Source organism: Camelina sativa, chromosome 6, assembly GCF_000633955.1.
Source record: "Camelina sativa cultivar DH55 chromosome 6, Cs, whole genome shotgun sequence".
In the NCBI taxonomy this organism is placed as follows: Eukaryota; Viridiplantae; Streptophyta; class Magnoliopsida; order Brassicales; family Brassicaceae; genus Camelina; species Camelina sativa.
The window spans coordinates 9,601,135-9,620,914 of NC_025690.1; the positions used below are offsets into that span (position 1 = coordinate 9,601,135).

General features: G+C 37.4%; 1 protein-coding gene across 1 annotated transcript; it reads right to left on the bottom strand.

The window, feature by feature from the left end:
• LOC104790746 (defensin-like protein 206) lies at positions 16,728 to 17,448 on the bottom strand. Its single transcript, XM_010516524.2, has 2 exons — positions 17,321 to 17,448; positions 16,728 to 17,073 (listed from the first exon to the last, which is right to left on the bottom strand). The coding sequence occupies exons 1-2, from the start codon at positions 17,388 to 17,390 to the stop codon at positions 16,871 to 16,873; spliced, it is 273 nt and encodes a 90-aa protein (XP_010514826.1). The 5' UTR covers positions 17,391 to 17,448; the 3' UTR covers positions 16,728 to 16,870.

Here is a 19,780-nt window from a genome sequence, read left to right on the forward strand (position 1 = left end):
AAGAGGCAAGGGTTCATTTCCACATCCATTCTGAACCTATATAAACGAATAAGATATTAGACCATAAGTTTATTTAACTTAAAAATTATAATACATATAGTTAATTTAAATTTATTTCATACATATACTTACATAGTATTTTAACCAATTAGCGAAATCCCGCTCTTTGTAGGCCTCATAGTCAGATTCTTCTAAATTAGGATATGCTTCACGAATCTGCATTTCAAAAAGTCTAAAAAAATAGAGATTTGTTAGTTTGTTATCTTATAAAATAAAATTAATTTTAGTTTTTAAACAAGAATACCTTTCAAAATGTTGAACGTAATCTAGATTCCTCAAGATGTAATTGTGAGCTGCTCGACAATAGCTATGATCTTCCCACCAAACTTCCTTTACCTTTCCAGCAAGTCTTCCTATTTGAGTAAAGATATCTGGAACATCAGGAACGTTATATGTAGGTGCAACGCCTCCGTCATCATATCGTCGAGTACGTGTTTTTTTGGTTCTCACGGTGGGGCTAAAGTAGTATGATGTGAAGTGAGACGTTTCCTCTGTTAAACTCCCGGCGACTATTGACCCCTCAACTCTGGCAAGATTTTTGGCCTTTGCTTTAAAAGCTTTCATAAACCGCTCAAAAGGATACATCCAGCGAAATTGCACTGGGCCACCAAGATCAGCTTCATGTGGTAGATGGACTGGAAGATGTTCCATCACGTCAAAAAAAGCAGGGGGAAAGATTTTCTCCAAGTTACAAATTAACACTGGAATATTATCTCGTAACTGCTGTATGACTTCACTGGTCAATGTTCTAGTGCATAAGTCCCGGAAAAAAACTCTGATACCTACAACCAATTGTTCCTCCGGTACGGACGATGCAAGGGAAGAAACCGACGATGACAATCAAACCAACAAGGTTTTTGCCCATACTTTAACTGAAATGCCTAGGTACGTTCCATACAATAAGGATAATCTTTCGTGTGTTGTCCACCCAGATAACATTCCGTACGCAGGGAAGTCACTAATCGTCCACATTAGCACTGCCCGCATATTGAAATTCTGTTTTCTCGACGAATCGAACGTCTGAACACCTTCATACAACAATTGCTTCAGCTCATGAATCAGAGGCTGTAAGAAGATATCTAGAGATAGCTTTGGATGCTTTGGACCTGGTACCAAAATACTCAAGAACAGAAATTCGCTTTGCATACACATATCTGGAGGAAGATTGTATGGCGTCAATATAACAGGCCATAAAGAATACTGCCTCCCTGACATACCAAATGGACTAAAACCATCTGTACACAACCCAAGATAAACATTCCTACACTCTTGAGCAAAGTCAGGATATACCGATTGAAAATGTTTCCACGCCTTTGCATCAGATGGGTGTGTAATTTCTCCTTCTTCAGTAGAATGTTCTGCATGCCATCTCATTGCCGCTGCAGTCCGTTTTGATTGGTATAGGCGTTTCAATCTATCAGCAACAGGCAAGTACCACATACGTTTATATGGCACTCGCGTCCTTCCTTGTGTAGGCTGATATCTCGGCTTCCCGCAAAACCGACATTCCTGCAGCTTAGCATCATCTTTCCAAAAAATCATGCAATAGTCAACGCACACATCAATCATTTCAGATGGTAATCCAAGACTCGCAACCAACTTCTGTATTTCATAGTAGTTCTCAGCCGATACATTATCAGGTGGCAAATACTCTTTAATGAGTTCAGCCCAAGAATCCATGCAATTCTCACTTAAGTTATTATCAGCTTTAATTGTCATCATCCTAGATGCCAATGATAACTTAGAATGCCCTTCTCTACATCCATCGTAGATAGGTTGATTTGCAGCATCTAACATAGTATAAAAACGTTGTGCATCTACGTTGGGTTCTTCCGTAATATTCTCAGGAAATGCAGCAGTAGTTTCATGAAATGCATCATTAACCATATCATGAAATCTATTTTCCTCATTATACCCATAAAAACCAAATTGATCAGATTCTTGATGCCCATAATTACTAGGTTGATCAACAGCATAATTCATACTACTACTTCCAACGTTACTGCCACAACCCTCTCCATGACGAAACCATACATAGTAATTTGGCATAAATCCTCTATTATAAAGATGCTTCTTCACTAGATTAAATTCCAAATAATTATCGTCGCAAATTTGCAAGGGATTTTGCCGTCGCAAATTTTGCAAGGGAATTGCAAGTACCCTCGCTAAACTAGCAAACTACTCGCAAATCCGTCGCAAATTTCCCTCGAAAATCGACTGTTTTCTTGTAGTGTTAGCGAGTGTCAGTTGACACCATGTGGAGGTGTCGGTCGACACCGTTAGGGTTTCGGGCATGTCGAGCAGGTGTCGGTCGACACCCAAGTGGTGTTGGTCGACACCAGATGTCCAGTGTTGGTCGACACCTTCTGGTATCGGTCGACACCATTCTGACAGTAACCAGATCATGTCGGGTCACTTGCTCATGTTCCTGGTTTGTTTTGTTGTTGTTGTTTGTGGCATGAGAGATCTTATTGCTTGTGTGTATAGCCCAGTAGATGGGAAGATTGCCTCACTGGGTATTTATCAAATACTCATGCATCTCAATTTGTGTTTGTGGTGCAGGTAAAGGCAAAGTGTGATCGTGGAATCAAAGCAATGAAGAGGAAGATGTTCTAGGGACTCGATTGGATGTTGTCTGGCATTGCTAGGTTGCTAGAGTTGGGTCTTTAGAACTTATTAGGTTGACGGTTCCTTGGTTTCCTGTTGTTTGACATTGAAATGGTTAGGATTGGTTGTTGGTTATTCTATTATGGATTAATATTGGATTATCGGTTCAGTTGGTTATTTAATTGGTATTGTTATTCCACAGTTGTTTGTGATTGTGGTTAGGTGGCTAGTGGGTATGGGACCACTAGTCATAGTTAATTATATTATTATTATTTATTATAAAAAAAAAAAAAACTGGTCAAGTCGTTTCAGTTGGATATGAGGTTGTTATGATTCTTGTGAGTCTTGGTCTTGATGGTTAGCATTGGAACAGTGCCTCTCGATATCTTACCGTCTTTACACCCAGAATGTTTGGAATCAGTTTTGTTTATTCTTGATGGTTAGCATTGGAGCAGTGCCTCAATTGTCTGCAAATTAGCTCAAGAATGTTCGCCTTTTGGTGTTGAGGTCTGTCTTTTGCAAAGTTGTTACTTGTTATCCAGAGTGGGTGTGCTCCAGCGAAGCAGCAGTCAGCATAGCTGTTCAAACTTTGTAGTCTACATTATTGAGACACCATATTTATTTCCAAATGCAAACACACATAGAATGACATCTCAAATTACATCTGAATTTGATACTTGTATTGTTAAATAGAGCATAAATTGTGGTGGACCAAAAGTCTCCATAACATTGGTCTACTACTGTTGTAATGAACAATTAAGTGAGATTTGACAAGTAATCATTCAACAATCTTGACTGTTCTTTTTGAGAAACACTTGCCATGTTTTGACAATGAGGGAATTAGCTAATCTTTGTTTGAGTGTTTTGAGTGGGTTTGTCGAAGTGGTTCTTTGGTTTGTTAGTGCCCAATCATGATGTTGGTTGTGATCTTGAGGTTATTAAATTAGACTTATTGAAATTGTTATTAGATTGGATTCATGAGATCTGTAAATATAGTTTTTTTTTAAGTTAAAAACTAGAGTTGTTACTAATAAATTGTTAGTTCGGTTTAGTTTAATTATTGAACTGAGCAAAGCTATTTTCCAAAACTTATTTAAAATTTTAAAATATGAATTTGATGTGTCTACGTAATATGTGTTTTTTAAAAAATGTGTTGACAAAAAATATTTATATTAAAAATGGAGTTGTTATTATTAAATTGTTATGGTTAACTTTAATTATTGAACTGAGCAGAGCTATTTTCCAAAACTTAGTTAAAATAAATAATATATGAATTTGATGTGTCTACATAATGTGTGTTCTTAAAAAAATGTGTTTACAACAAAAATATATTAAAACACAATATGGTGCATTGTTATGCTCATATATGTGGTTGGTGTTCTTAGAAAAATATCACGATGAAGCTATCTCAAATCCTAGAAAATATCGAATCGGTTTCACAAAAACATATAGGCTCAGTAACTAAAAGCTTTGTAGTCACTAAACAGTTTTATCAAAAATAAAAAAATAATAGTTACCAATTGAAAAATATATTATAATGATTGTCCATAAGTTGTATGAGCTGTGATGAGAAAGCTAAAAAAAACTAAAATTACAAACAACATACAAAAAATAAACAAAAATATATACACAACAAAAAATAACCCTGCGGCGTAGCGCGGGTATTATCCTAGTATATATAAAAGTGTTAATTAGTAATTACCCCGTAATATAATACATACACAATATTATTTAAATCTGTTTAATCTGATATTTTAAATATTAATGATGTTTAAAAATAGTAAATGAGGATTTCACTATATTATAAACTTTTATTATTATCGATTCAAACATGTCATGGGAACAAGGTGTCATTGATTTGAATTATAAGATCATTTATATTTTTTTATTTAAAAATAAAAAATAAATATGAAACTAAAATAGTCTTTTTAAATAAGGGATATTTTCAAAAATACAATTTTTTATACATCACTTGTCAAAAATACCTTTTCATGTTGTCTATTTTAAAAAAATATCATCTTTTTAATATATAAAATGGTTAAACAAACGCTAAACCCAAATACAAAACTTTAACTACTTAAAATTATATACTAAATGTAAAATAGAGAACCTGAGCCTAAAAAAAAAAGTTTTCAATTTAATTTAACATATTATAATTATGTAAAAAAATGAAAAAATGAAAATGTTCAAAGAATGTATTTTTGAAAAGGAGTATCTCACAAGGAATATTTCTAACAAATTCACTTCATATAATTACTAGTTTTCAAATTAACAATTTATTNCACAAAAACATATAGGCTCAGTAACTAAAAGCTTTGTAGTCACTAAACAGTTTTATCAAAAATAAAAAAATAATAGTTACCAATTGAAAAATATATTATAATGATTGTCCATAAGTTGTATGAGCTGTGATGAGAAAGCTAAAAAAAACTAAAATTACAAACAACATACAAAAAATAAACAAAAATATATACACAACAAAAAATAACCCTGCGGCGTAGCGCGGGTATTATCCTAGTATATATAAAAGTGTTAATTAGTAATTACCCCGTAATATAATACATACACAATATTATTTAAATCTGTTTAATCTGATATTTTAAATATTAATGATGTTTAAAAATAGTAAATGAGGATTTCACTATATTATAAACTTTTATTATTATCGATTCAAACATGTCATGGGAACAAGGTGTCATTGATTTGAATTATAAGATCATTTATATTTTTTTATTTAAAAATAAAAAATAAATATGAAACTAAAATAGTCTTTTTAAATAAGGGATATTTTCAAAAATACAATTTTTTATACATCACTTGTCAAAAATACCTTTTCATGTTGTCTATTTTAAAAAAATATCATCTTTTTAATATATAAAATGGTTAAACAAACGCTAAACCCAAATACAAAACTTTAACTACTTAAAATTATATACTAAATGTAAAATAGAGAACCTGAGCCTAAAAAAAAAAGTTTTCAATTTAATTTAACATATTATAATTATGTAAAAAAATGAAAAAATGAAAATGTTCAAAGAATGTATTTTTGAAAAGGAGTATCTCACAAGGAATATTTCTAACAAATTCACTTCATATAATTACTAGTTTTCAAATTAACAATTTATTTTCTCTCTTTTATTAATTATGGACAAAAATGAGCTATTAGTTTTTTGAAAAATTGTTAAATAATAAGAACTTTAAAACTAGGGTTTGATATGAAACCATATTAGTTTGTTTTTAGTTACTATATTCAAAAGATATTGTTAATACATAAAACTATAGTATACATCAAAAAACAAAAATAGTCTAATCTTATATTCATCGAGTGTGATACTCCAGTTTTAGAGACTTGCAGAAAGGTCTAAAAGAATTGATTTGGCCCGCTATGTCACCAAAGTGCACTTATCTTTTCGTTCAACGGGCCTGAGAGAACTCCACAGTGAAGCGTGCTTATGCTGGAGTAGTCTCAAGATGGGTGACTTTCTAGGAAGTGATTGTCGGAACTGTGCGAGTGAGGACAAAACACAGGAAAAGATCATGTAGTGATTTGTAGGGACGTGATAACTCTCTAATTTACATGTTTTCGGCATCCTTTTTTGTCCATATTTTGCATTATTTATACCCTAACCTCAGCAATTTTAGGTTATTAACTATAGGAATCTGCATTTAGGCCATTTAAAGTGTTGCATTCTTGCATTTGCATATTTTGGATGAAAACATGTACTTTAGAGCTTTAAATGGGGAGAACAGTTTGAACCTCAACCCGATCGAGGACGATCCGAGAGAAGGAAGAACAACCCGAAGACCTATCCGAGGAGTAACCTGATCATATCCTCGAGCACCGCCTCGAGCAGACCCTCGGGCAGGACAGGGAAGCTAGGGTAAAAGGGTTTCCATATATAAACCCACTCTTCCTTAGCTCGCCCTAGCACGCCACATACACTCAAACTAGAGAGCGAGAGCTTCTTAGAGAGATCTTGAGCGACTCAAACACTTTATGCACTTTGTTAGGATTCATTTTGATTTCTTTTTGCATTTTCGATTCTATACTCTTCTACTTTTACTCTATTTTCAATACAATGCAATTTTCGTTTATTTGTGTTTTTGTGTTTCTTTCCATGAGATCTGAGTAGTGAAACAAAGTTTCTAGGGATGGGATAGACAATTATGTGTTCTTGATCGGTTAGGATGTCTTAGCTTGGTTGTTTATTTTATAATTTCCTTTCTAGATTGGTGTTCTTAATGCTATCAATAGACCGAGAGGTTAAGATTAGATCTACGGTGTTTTGCCATCGACAGATGTAGTCGAAATGCTTGAATCAATCAATGCTAGATATTTACTCACTTAGCCTAACGTGAATCAGAGGATTACAATTTTGAGGAGTATGTTTGCTCTCAAAAGCAACCAGTTGGAGTGAGGGAGGCTCACAAGAGGATAGGGTGGTTGAATAGGATGAACAAGTTCTTAGCAAGGAAGGTAAATGACCTCACTGGCCCAGTGAAGGTGATGGGAGGACAGATCAAGCAGCTGCAAGACAATGCAAGTTGTGCCTCAGCTCCCACTTCGGCTTATGCACCCACATGGATGGGGAGGAGCGGAACATTAGGAGGAATCCGAGGATTAGCACCTCCAGAGCCCCATAGAACATCCTCCTACGAGCCCCACACTGAGGAAGGCGTAACCAGACCCGATAGGTCACGAAGAAGCCATTCGGATGCCTATCCGACTCCTCACTCATCGGGGTATACGATGCCCTATCTGATGACCCCGCCGAGCACCCAATCAGGTGACCACTCAGGTACTTTCCCTCTGCCTTACCAGATGCCATATCTGATGCCCTACTCGATGCACCCTGCGAGCGGCTACATGGGTGACCGAGTGTGACACCCCCGTCTCAGAGACTTGCAGAAAGGTTTAAAAAACTTCCTCGATAATGACTTTCGGGGAAGTGATTGTCGGAACTGTGCGAGTGAGGAAAAAAACAGGGAAAGATCGTGTGGTGAGTTTTAGGGACGTGATAACTCTCTAATTTACATGTTTTAGGCATTTTTTGTTCATATTTTGCATTATTTATACCCTAACCTTAGCAATTTTAGGTCATTAACGGTAGGAATCTGCATTTAGGCCATTTAGAGTGTTGCATTCTTGCATTTGCACATTTTGGATGAAAACAGGTACTTTAGAGCTTAAAATAGAGAGAAACAAGGTCAAATCCGAGCATGTACCCGAAGGAGCTATTGAGCAGAGGAACAGTCTGAACCTCAACCCGATCGAGGAAGATCCGAGAGAATGAAGAACAACCCGAAGACCTATCCAAGGAGTAACCCGACCATATCCTCGAGCAGACCCTTGGGCAGGACTGGGAAGCTAGGGTAAAAGGGTTTCCATATATAAACCCCCCTCTTCTTCAGCTCGCCCTGGCACGCCGCAGACACTCAAACCAGAGAGCGAGAGCTTCTGAGAGAGATCTTGAGCGACTCAAACACTTTATCCACTTTGTTAGGATTCATTTTTATTTCTTTTTGCATTTTCGATTCTATACTCTTATACTTTTACTCTATTTTCAATACAATGCAATTTTCGTTTATTTGTGTTTTTGTGTTTCTTTCCATGAGATCTGAGTAGTGAAACATAGTTTCTGGGGATGGGATAGACAATTATGTGTTTTTCATCGGTTAGGATGTCTTAGGTTGGTTGTTTATTTTATAAGTTCCTTTCTAGATTGGTGTTCTTAATGCTATCAATAGACCGAGAGGTTGAGATTAGATCTAGGGTGTTTTGCCATCGACAGATGTAGTCGAAATGATTGAATCAATCAATNAGCGGCTACATGGGTGACCGAGTGTGACACCCCCGTCTCAGAGACTTGCAGAAAGGTTTAAAAAACTTCCTCGATAATGACTTTCGGGGAAGTGATTGTCGGAACTGTGCGAGTGAGGAAAAAAACAGGGAAAGATCGTGTGGTGAGTTTTAGGGACGTGATAACTCTCTAATTTACATGTTTTAGGCATTTTTTGTTCATATTTTGCATTATTTATACCCTAACCTTAGCAATTTTAGGTCATTAACGGTAGGAATCTGCATTTAGGCCATTTAGAGTGTTGCATTCTTGCATTTGCACATTTTGGATGAAAACAGGTACTTTAGAGCTTAAAATAGAGAGAAACAAGGTCAAATCCGAGCATGTACCCGAAGGAGCTATTGAGCAGAGGAACAGTCTGAACCTCAACCCGATCGAGGAAGATCCGAGAGAATGAAGAACAACCCGAAGACCTATCCAAGGAGTAACCCGACCATATCCTCGAGCAGACCCTTGGGCAGGACTGGGAAGCTAGGGTAAAAGGGTTTCCATATATAAACCCCCCTCTTCTTCAGCTCGCCCTGGCACGCCGCAGACACTCAAACCAGAGAGCGAGAGCTTCTGAGAGAGATCTTGAGCGACTCAAACACTTTATCCACTTTGTTAGGATTCATTTTTATTTCTTTTTGCATTTTCGATTCTATACTCTTATACTTTTACTCTATTTTCAATACAATGCAATTTTCGTTTATTTGTGTTTTTGTGTTTCTTTCCATGAGATCTGAGTAGTGAAACATAGTTTCTGGGGATGGGATAGACAATTATGTGTTTTTCATCGGTTAGGATGTCTTAGGTTGGTTGTTTATTTTATAAGTTCCTTTCTAGATTGGTGTTCTTAATGCTATCAATAGACCGAGAGGTTGAGATTAGATCTAGGGTGTTTTGCCATCGACAGATGTAGTCGAAATGATTGAATCAATCAATGCTAGAGATTTACTCACTTAGCCTAAGAGATTAGATGTGTAAGGGGTTTATTGACAATAATGAATCGGTTTGTATTGCCTGCTTGGTCATGTTTCTCCAACGAGAGTTGGGTAGGGGAATGATCAAGGTTGATTGTTTCTATCACGAGAGTGTTTTAACAAGATTTTAGAGATTCATTGTCTAGGGAATATTTGCTTAAGGCATGTAGGATATCCATACTGGTGAGGAACACTTAGGAGTCGATTACCCCATCCTTAGGAGCTTTCGTATTTTGATTGTTTATATTTTTATTCATAACTCGACCTTATACCCGAACTGGTACTCGATCACCATCTTCGTGTAGACCTTCGAGATGTTCTTACTCTTCTTCTTTACCCGATCACTCTACTCGATCCTGTACTCGAATGCTTGCATCGAGTACTTATGTCATGTGGTTCTTGTTTATTTATTTTCTTTTAATTATTTTAGGATGGTTAGATCAAACCCACTCTATTGCTTGGCTTGACTTGTTAGTTCTGATCATATCTTATCTGCTAGCATAACAACTGAAACAAGAACTTTTTCAAGGTTAACATATGAATGAATGTATGATACAAACAAAAAAACTTAGGCTACGATGATCAGGTGCAGTGCAAGGTGTTTCAATACCCTTATGTAGTTGTAGCATAAAGGATGTCAATCCATAAAGAGTGTGATATGTAAGCTGTCAAGACATGATCAATGCATTCAATTTAAGCCAAATATCAATATGGTTTTGATCTATCAACCTAATGACAATTATGAAATGCTAAATGTAAACAATGCTGAATGTAGAATAATCAAGAGTAATAACTAGATATGAGTAAGGAAACTAAACTACAGAACAAAGCAGTGATGAATGCAATGAAACAGAAATGAAACATAAAGTAAACTAAGCAACCCAGAAGGTGCTCGATCAAGCACTCGGTCGAGTGCTGGTCAAGCAGGGGGTCGAGTGGTGCATAACTGAAGAACAGAAGCAAACTTACCAACTTAAACAGAGACAAAAAGTAATGAAACAAGATGATATGCAAATACAGATAATCAATATACAAAGTAGGCTCCTAGAGATGGATTCATGGGCTAGTGATCAAGTTGTGGCTATCTAGACTGGTCAACAAACCTCAATCAAACATGACCTATCTCTATACAATGATCTTAATGAATCACTAATCCACTCTCATGCAGAAGTGATCAAGTTACAGTAACATCCTAACCCAACTCTCATTGGTGAAACCATAATGAACATGCATTAAGAACCAGACCATTACTTGTCAAAAACAACCTTGTGCAACCAATCTCTTGGGACAAGCATGATAATCTCCAATGTTGGCTTTATCTAACAACCTGGACATTGGTGTGATGCTAGGAAGCTTAAGATCTGTTCGAACCCTCTCAGATATAAGAACAGCTTAGAGCACACCCAACCCAGAAGAGATATTTCAACAATCAAGCTTGACCATTCTAGACTACCAAAGCCCTAAACCAGCCTAATCCATCTCCAGAATCCTAACTCACTAATCAGATGAACAAAACATGATGATGAAATAATCAAACCCAGAAATTAATGAAACTAACATGATAAGATAGATAAGAGAAAGATCTACAACTTAATATAAAGAAGCAAAATCAGATTCTCAACACATAAAAAGTTATAGAGTTTATAAACTATGAAAATTCTGGAAAAAGCAAGAACAAAAGTAGATAATGATGCAATAAAGTAAATAAATTTCCAAAGGGGAAAACTAGGTTTGCTGACTCTCTCTCACTCCTAAAAAGATATTTTCTGCCTTAAAGTGGCTTATTTGCGGCCATAGAGTAAAATAGGTTTATATAGGAAGGAAGGGAACCCCTAAAATGGTTAGAGGACAAAATAGAGAGGCGGCTTGGTCAACTCGACCATGTGCTCGGTCAAGTGGTTGGTCCGTCACGTAGCTCGAGTCTTCGATATCGGATGATATATGTTCAGTAAAATAGGGATAACTCTTGAACTACACCTCAGATTGACTTGAAACCACCGACATTGGAAAGGTGAACTCAATTTACTACAACTCTCGTGAATAAGGCTGAAGTTGAATCGCCACAGAAGATCTTCATTTGAATGGATCTTTGAGGAGCTCGTTATGAATCTGACCATGTACTTGACCGTATGCCTGCTCGAGTGGTATGGTCGAGTGCCTTCTTTTCCCTTCCTGATACGTCCAATCCTCTTGTTTAGCTCCAGAAATAACACCAAGTCCTTCCTTACCCTTTTAGAGCTCCATAACACCTAATAATACTCCAAATGCACAAATGTATGCAATGCATGCTCCTAAACATCCTAAGTGCATATTTGGATATAAATAGCTATAAAACTTAAGCAATCACTTCTATATGATGCAAAACATGAACTAAACAAGGCCTAAAATATGGTAAAATATAGTGACATCAACAACCATTTGGATTGATAACTCTTTGTACTACAACTGCATAGGGAATTGATACCCTGGGTGACAATCCGGTTATCAGGACGGTAACAAATATTTAAAGCCTCCCTGACATAGCAAATCGGCCGTCAGATATGGATGGGCTCACGGGCCTAGTGAGAGGACGTGAGGCCCATTAGGGAAGGTGGGCCCATGGACTAGGAGTGGACATGGAGCCCACTAAGAGGTGGCGGTCGGGCGTTACAAGTGGTATCAAAGCCCTTTCTTAACATTAAGGAAAGTGGGCCCATGGACTGGGACTGGACATGGGGTCCACTAAGAGGTGGCGGTCGAGGCGTTACAAGTGGTATCAGAGCCCTTATGGTTCTAGGTTTGGTAAGGTTGTGTTTCTGTTGATGAAGCTGTAGGATGGAGTACTAGAACATCTTCTTCGAGCCTACAGTGTGATTCTACAGTGAGTTTGTGTTTTTGTGTTCCGTTGAGTTTGCTTGCTTAGCCTTCTATTCATGGTAATGCAGATGGTTAGAGGTGGTCATGTTACTTTTCGTGGACGTGTTTGTGGACGCGGACGTGGTCGTGGTAGGGGCAAAGGCCCAGCGGTTAGTGATACCGTGGATCAGAGTGTGACAGCTCAGGGTGTTGGCGAGTTATAGGGCCTCCAAGAGGGGTCCCTGAGTTTGGCAGGTAGGGGTACTGATAGGACCGTAGGCCTTGATGGAGTTAGTGTGGGTGGTATCGGTGCTGGGTTGGCCAGGGATGCTAGGATTCTGGGTGCGGAAGTCCCAGCAGGTGGAGCTCTTTCAGTAGGCGTTGATCTTGTAGGCTTGTTGACACATTTGTTGGAGCGAATACATGGAGTGGTACCGGCTCAGGCACAGGAAGTACCACCAGTGGTTGTACAGCAGCCAATAGCTGCGGATGTAGGAGACTGCAGCAGAGATTGAGCAAGATATCCGGGCACAGTCAGTGACAATTAGTCCAACAGTTCAGCCTAGAAAGGCTCAACATCCTGGAGGTTCTGGCAAGGGCGGCAAGCCTGCGCAGGGAACCAAGAGGAAGTGGGAGGCTACGCAGAGGGCGAGTGGTGCAGGATGCTTCAGGTGTGGGAGCATGGTCACAAGGTGGCTAGCTATTCCAAGAAGAGTGCTCTGACGGCAGCGGTTTGTGTATGCTATCATTGCAGGGATCCTGTGCACATCAAGCCCAAGTGCCCAAAGTTACAGCAGATGGTAGTGGCAGCAGTGCATCATGTAGTGTAGCCGGAAGTGCAGAGTCCTGGATTATTCCAAGAGTCCTGAGGAGCATGTAGTGTATTGGAAGGCAGTTCTGGAGAATTTGCTGGAGCAGAAGTTGTTTGCTATGTTGAGCAAGTGTAGTTTCTGGAAGCCAGAGATGGGATTTATGGGTCATATTGTGTCTGCATAGGGGTTGATCTGGAGAAGATTAAGGCTATCAGAGATTGGCCTAGACCGCAGAATGCCACAGAGATCAAGAGTTTTCTTGGATTGGCAGGTTATTACAGGAGATTTGTGCAGGGCTTTGCGAGAAAGGCACGTCCGATGACTAATTTGACAGGGAAGTATGCTTTTTTGTTTGGTCACAGGAGTGTGAGGAAGGATTTGCAAGCCTGAAGGAGATGCTGACTACTATGCCAGCATTGGCATTGCGGAGCAGGGAGAACCCTATGTGGTATATACAGATGCATCCAGAGTCGGTTTGGGGTGTGTGTTGATGCAGCATGGGAAGGTGATTGCCTACGCTGCTTCGCGGCAGTTGTAGAAGCATGAGGACAACTATACTACTCATGATTTGGAGATGGTTATTGTAGCTTTTTCCCTGAATATTTGGAGATCTTATCTTTATGGTGCAAAAATGAAGGTGTTTACAGATCCATAAGATCCATGAACGCCCCACTAGCCTCAGTTTTTGTCTATCTTACCGCTTCCTCTTGCTATCAACCTCAACATGTCTCCGCTTCTTGGATCCAGATCCTCTCACCAAGTGTTTTACTTGGCTACAGCTAGACTGGAGCTAACTGTAGCTCTGTTTTGACGTCGGAGCCGAAGAAGAAACCTACATCCTCAATTTCCTTTCCTTCTCTTTCGTTACACATCTGGCCTAGATTTAACCCTCACTCTTATCTCACAACCGTGGAAGATAGTTTACTTTGTCTAAATTATGAGTCATCCCTTACCTGGAAGATCATTACACCGCTGATTTTAACTTCATATCAAGGTCAAATCTGTTTGTATTAGTTTATCCTCCTCGGTCTAGCCAACGTTTCCTCGGTAGCAGAACACTAGATGTTTCGGTTNTTCTTGCTATCAACCTCAACATGTCTCTGCTTCTTGGATCCAAATCCTCTCACCAAGTGTTTTACTTGGCTACAGCTAGACTGGAGCTAACTGTAGCTCTGTTTTGACGTCGGAGCCGAAGAAGAAACCTACATCCTCAATTTCCTTTCCTTCTCTTTCGTTACACATCTGGCCTAGATTTAACCCTCACTCTTATCTCACAACCGTGGAAGATAGTTTACTTTGTCTAAATTATGAGTCATCCCTTACCTGGAAGATCATTACACCGCTGATTTTAACTTCATATCAAGGTCAAATCTGTTTGTATTAGTTTATCCTCCTCGGTCTAGCCAACGTTTCCTCGGTAGCAGAACACTAGATGTTTCGGTTTTGCTTGTAAACTACTTGTGTTGAGGTCAGTTGTACATTTTGGTCTGTGGAGGTTTGCAATTTTGCGCTTTGTTAGTGAATCTGACCCGCTAGTCGAGGTATCTTTGATGATTGCATTCCCTGCGCCTTTATCCTACATATCACCATTAGTTCAACTGTTTTAGTGTCAGCGTTTAACTAGTTTGGTCTGAACTCCACTCTTCCCCTTCCTAGTCATCGTTACTTAGCTTAAGGATACCATTAGTCCAAAGATTGCTAAAGAACCTTAAACCGCCTCTGTTGCTACATAGGTTTTAGAGTCTTCTGAGATCCATTTTGCTAGATTCACCTAAGGATGACCCTCTTGTAGGAGATAGCTTGTTGAAACTTAGCGTTATGACCTCACCTCCACTGAGTAGGGTTTACCTCTGTTTCATCAGCCTCCGCTCTTTATCACGCCTACTGAATATAGTTTCCACACTGCAACTCATCACCTTTTTGAAGATCCCTCAATTAAGCTTGAAGAATAGTGGCATTAGGACCTATGCTCCAAGAAGTAGTGGTTACCACAACCTCTTCAAGCTACTCTCACCCAACCACAAAACCACAAACACCATTGTAGTGACCGGTTTTAAGATCATTCTCAACCTTGGTCGATCCGTTGGCAAAGCTCTACCTAGAGTAGCCCTTCTCACTCTGGTGAGACCTTCATATTTGGCTGTTTCACCGCCACCCAGTCTTCGAATCAAGACAGTGGTCATCTTCTCTTTCATTGGCCTTCTCATGGAAGTTCTATCTTTATTCCTTGTGACCTTACAGGTTCTAGAATGCTAGCTAGCTTTTGGTCCATGGTTCTCAAGCTCCAAATATTGTTTGCCTTTATCTACCTTTGTCGTTTTGTTGCTTTAAACTCTGGGGTATGCCCTCTTATGTTTTCCTTTAAACTATCCTACTTCCCTTGTTTGTTACTCTTTGTCTAATCAATGATAACATTTTTTTGTTCAAAAAAAAAACTATATTGAATTATCATATTATACCTATAATTACTTAATATGTAAATTTTGTTTCGTGCGAGCCGTCTTCATGGTGGTGTAGGATTTTGCAAAGCCCGTCTTCATGGTCGAATCCGCTATGGTCCTAAAAGTTTTATCAATCATTGCAAATTTCTCAAATTTGAGCATGGGATGCAAAACTCATGGAGCCCTTATCATTACTTTTGTTGTACTATCTTTGCTTAATGTTGTGTGCTTTAGTTGAGTGAAAATTCTTGTTTGTCCAAAAAAAAAAAAAAACTCGTAAATGTTGTCATCAAATTTATTGCCAAATATTTGTAACTTTGTTATATTCGATTTGATCACTTTTCTCTTCTTTCTAATTTTCCCAAGTTCTTACTATCGCCAAAATTGTTGGAATCAAAACACTATTTTCCTCTCTAAGAATCTTTTAAAAAGCTATCGATTTAAGGATGCATTTATTTTAACAAGGGTTTTTGGTTGAACAAATATTACATTCATTCAACAAAAAAGAACGATATGGCTTTGTTTGTTTCTTCTTCTTCTGCCACAAGCTAACAAAGATTGCGATTTTGATTTTAGAAAGCTTATAGCTCAAAAGCATAATCGAGTCTGATCTTAATGCCCCAGATTCTGACCTTTTACTCTCTCTCTCTCTCTCTCTAAAATGTTCAAAATTCAATTCTGGGAAATGTGTTAAGTTATATTTTTTAACGGTTGAACTCTCTTTCATAATGGGGTTGGTAAGTTCAAGAGTAGTAGCTCGAGAAACGAAGATGGAGATAGTAGTGTACCAAGTCATTTACATATCAACTGTAGGCTGCGCGAAGGAAATGTGTTTTGAAAAGAGATATACGTCGAAGAAAAATGTAATGGCGATGAGAGTTCAAAATAACCGACCTGGGATGCATCATGCATGGTATGAGTGGCGGAGGTACAGATTTCGGGCAAGTTCTCAAAAGGAGAAAGCATCGGAAAACATCGCCGACCTTTAATGCATGGTACGTCCCTGTGACTCTTATTATTGTTTTAGAATGTTAGGCAGGAATGGATTGGCAAACACAAATACAAAAGGAGATTATTATTATATATATATATATATATATATATATCTCGATTGAAATAAAAGTGTACAGAACATGGGATTACATTTGAGAGGGGGCAAGCAATGGTAAGCTTTGCCCTTGATGTTTTATTTGGAAGCAAAAGAAACATGAACAGAAACAAACACAAATGTCATGTCCTTACACCGAAAGGAGACAAAAGTCACACTTGGTACTTATATTGATGAGGTTATATCAAGCCTGTTTGTAGCAGTGGCAGTGTCTATCAGTGCCCTCAATAATCGCAAAGCAGACTGGAGGAGAACCGTATGTGGATTTGCAACAGCTACAGCATATCGCATCTGTGGTTCCGTGGGCTGCCGGGCACTCGTCGAGGAACGCACGTGGACTACATCCAGCTGTGCAAGGGACACCCTGAGCCTCGGTCTTAATGATTCCTAGATGTTAGAATGTTAAGATATTCATCAGCACAAGATGATTAAGAGACAAATGCAAAGTATAATATACAAATGAGATCATATAGCACACTATAGTCCACGTGCTATTACAAGAAAACAAGGTTTTAGCACATATAGTCGGAAAAGTGCTAAACCCTGTTTAGTACAAGAAAACAAGTGCAAAGTACAATATATACTCGGAAACCCCCTGTTTTCTTGTAGTAAATTTGTAAAACTAATATTATACCAGTTGAAGCCATCAGGAGGACAACCAAGAGAACAGTGAAACTGACGATGTTGATGAGGTTCTTTGCCATTTCTTTTCTTCTTTGCTTTGCCTTCGCTGAAACTTGTTCTTTTTGTTTTTGTTTTGGATTAACTTCAAACTTTGATGATTTAAATCTGAAGGCTTGGTCATCTATTTATAGTCAAAATTTTGTAACTTTGTTGTATTCGTTTAATCACTTCTCTATTCTTTCTGATTTTCCCAAGTTCATAATGTCGCCACAGTTATGTAAGTCCGTCTTTGCTATCCTCTTTTTTTTAATCATGTACCTGTCTTAAAAAGTCAACTTAAAGGAAGGTCATCTCTGTATAAATTGTTTTTTATGTCCATTTTGCTTTAGATTGAAATAACTATTGTTTAAAATTGATATCGTCGTTGTCATAGACAGTGTAAGCAGGAATCTTGGCAATTCTTTAATCTAAAATGATAACGATTTGCCTTCGTTAGTTCATTAATTAACTTTAGGGTTTCAGCTACAGCGCAACAGTTATGGCGACACTATCTCCTAACTCATACTTATATATGGGAGAGAGTATTACTATAATAACTTTTATTCATTAGTTCATTAATTATTTAGGGTATCTATACTAACATTTTATTTGTAAGATTTGCATAACCATTTGTCATTCGAATAAATATTTAAACTTAGATGAAATATTTGTAATAAAATCTAATAGAGAATGTTAACCACAATATCTTACTTTCCTTAATTAAATTTTCTTACGCAAATATTTATACAAAATCACAATTCAATAACACAAATTTTTATTGCTAATACACTAAATATATATATATATATATATAACATACATAATCTATACTAAAAATCAAAGTAACTTAATCAATTATAATATAAAATCATAAAAATTATATTTATAAATAAAAGAAAAAAATATATCAGGCTAAATCCTAGTTATTGTTATAACTTTTAAAAAAAACTTCCAAATTCAATGATATATCGTGTACACATATATACTCTCTCTCTCTTTCACAGATTCTGTTGCAGAAGTGTTTTTTTTAGAGATTCTCCTTGGCTCTCAGCTTATAGAGATTTTTTTAGAGATTTTTTTATGAGCAATTCTCCTTGGCTCTCAGCTTATATATATATCTAGGAACCGGTTTTAAAATGTTAGGCGGGAATGGATTGACGAACACAAATTCAAAACGAGCTTATTAAATATCATGATTGGAATAAAAGTTCAGAGAACATAACATAAATACACACAAATGTCACACTTGGTACATAACATAAATATAACAAGGTTATTTTAAGCATTTTTCTTGCAGCGGCAGTGTTTGTCCGATCATTCAATAACCATGTCGCAAACTGGAAGATAACCGTATTTTTCTATATAAAACACTTACGACATCATAACCATTAATTAAAAAATTATAAATATTTTTACAAACACATTCGTTTTCAACCAGTAAATCAATCGTTTAAAATTTTTAATCATGCTTGAAACCAGCCATCCCTTAAATGAAAAGTCGTCCACAGTCATGATGAGCACATAACCGAAGTAAACCGGCATCAACTAGGTTTTAGATAAAAAAAAACAGATGTGGTTATGTTATTGCTTTGTTGTTTATCCTATATTAATTAGTGGGATTGTATTACCCACCTCTCCATATACGTTTCTTAGTGGTTAATTTAGTAGTTAGTTTCTTTTCTTCTTAACCAAAGGAATATGAAGAAAATATTGTTAAAAAACTAGTTCTCTTGTTTTGTTCTTATGGGCAATTCTCCTTGTCTCTCAGCTTATGTATATATGTATATTCTCTCACTCTCTAACTCTGATCTCTAGGAACCGGTTTTAGAATGTTAGGCGGGAATGGATTGACGAACACAAATACAAAATGATTATATTATATATGATGATTGAAATAAAAGTACACAGAAGATAAGATTACATTTGAGAGGGGGCAAGCAATGTTAAGCTTTGCCCTTAATGTTTTTTATTTGGAAGCAAAAGAACTTGAACATAATAAACACACGCAAATGTCATGTCCTCACACCGAAAGGGAACAATAGTCACACTTGGTAATTACATAATGAGGTTATTTTTAAGCCTTTTTGTAGCAGTGGCAGTGACTGTCAGTTCCCTCAACAACCGCCCAGTAGACTGGAGGAGTACCGTATGTTGCTACGCAACACGTACAACATTGAGCATTTGTTGTACCGTGGGCCGACGGGCACTCGCCAAGGAACACACGTGAAGCGGCCGTAAGACATCCACCAGCACCACAGGTTTGAGCCTCAGTATTAAGGATTCCTAGATGTTGACATATTCGTCAGCAGTTGAAGCAACTGCAAAGTACAATATATAGATGAGATCAACTTTGTAAATTTAATATTATACCAGTTGAAGCCATCAGGAGAACAACCAAGAGAACAGTAAAGCTGACGGAGTTGATGAGGGT

Coding starts and splice junctions, on each gene's coding strand:
- LOC104790746 (XM_010516524.2), bottom strand. CDS start 17,390: ATGGCAAAGAACCTCATCAACATCGTCAGTTTCACTGTTCTCTTGGTT. Junction 17,074..17,320: donor CCTCCTGATGGCTTCAACTG/GTATAATATTAG, acceptor TCTAACATCTAG/GAATCATTAAGACCGAGGCT.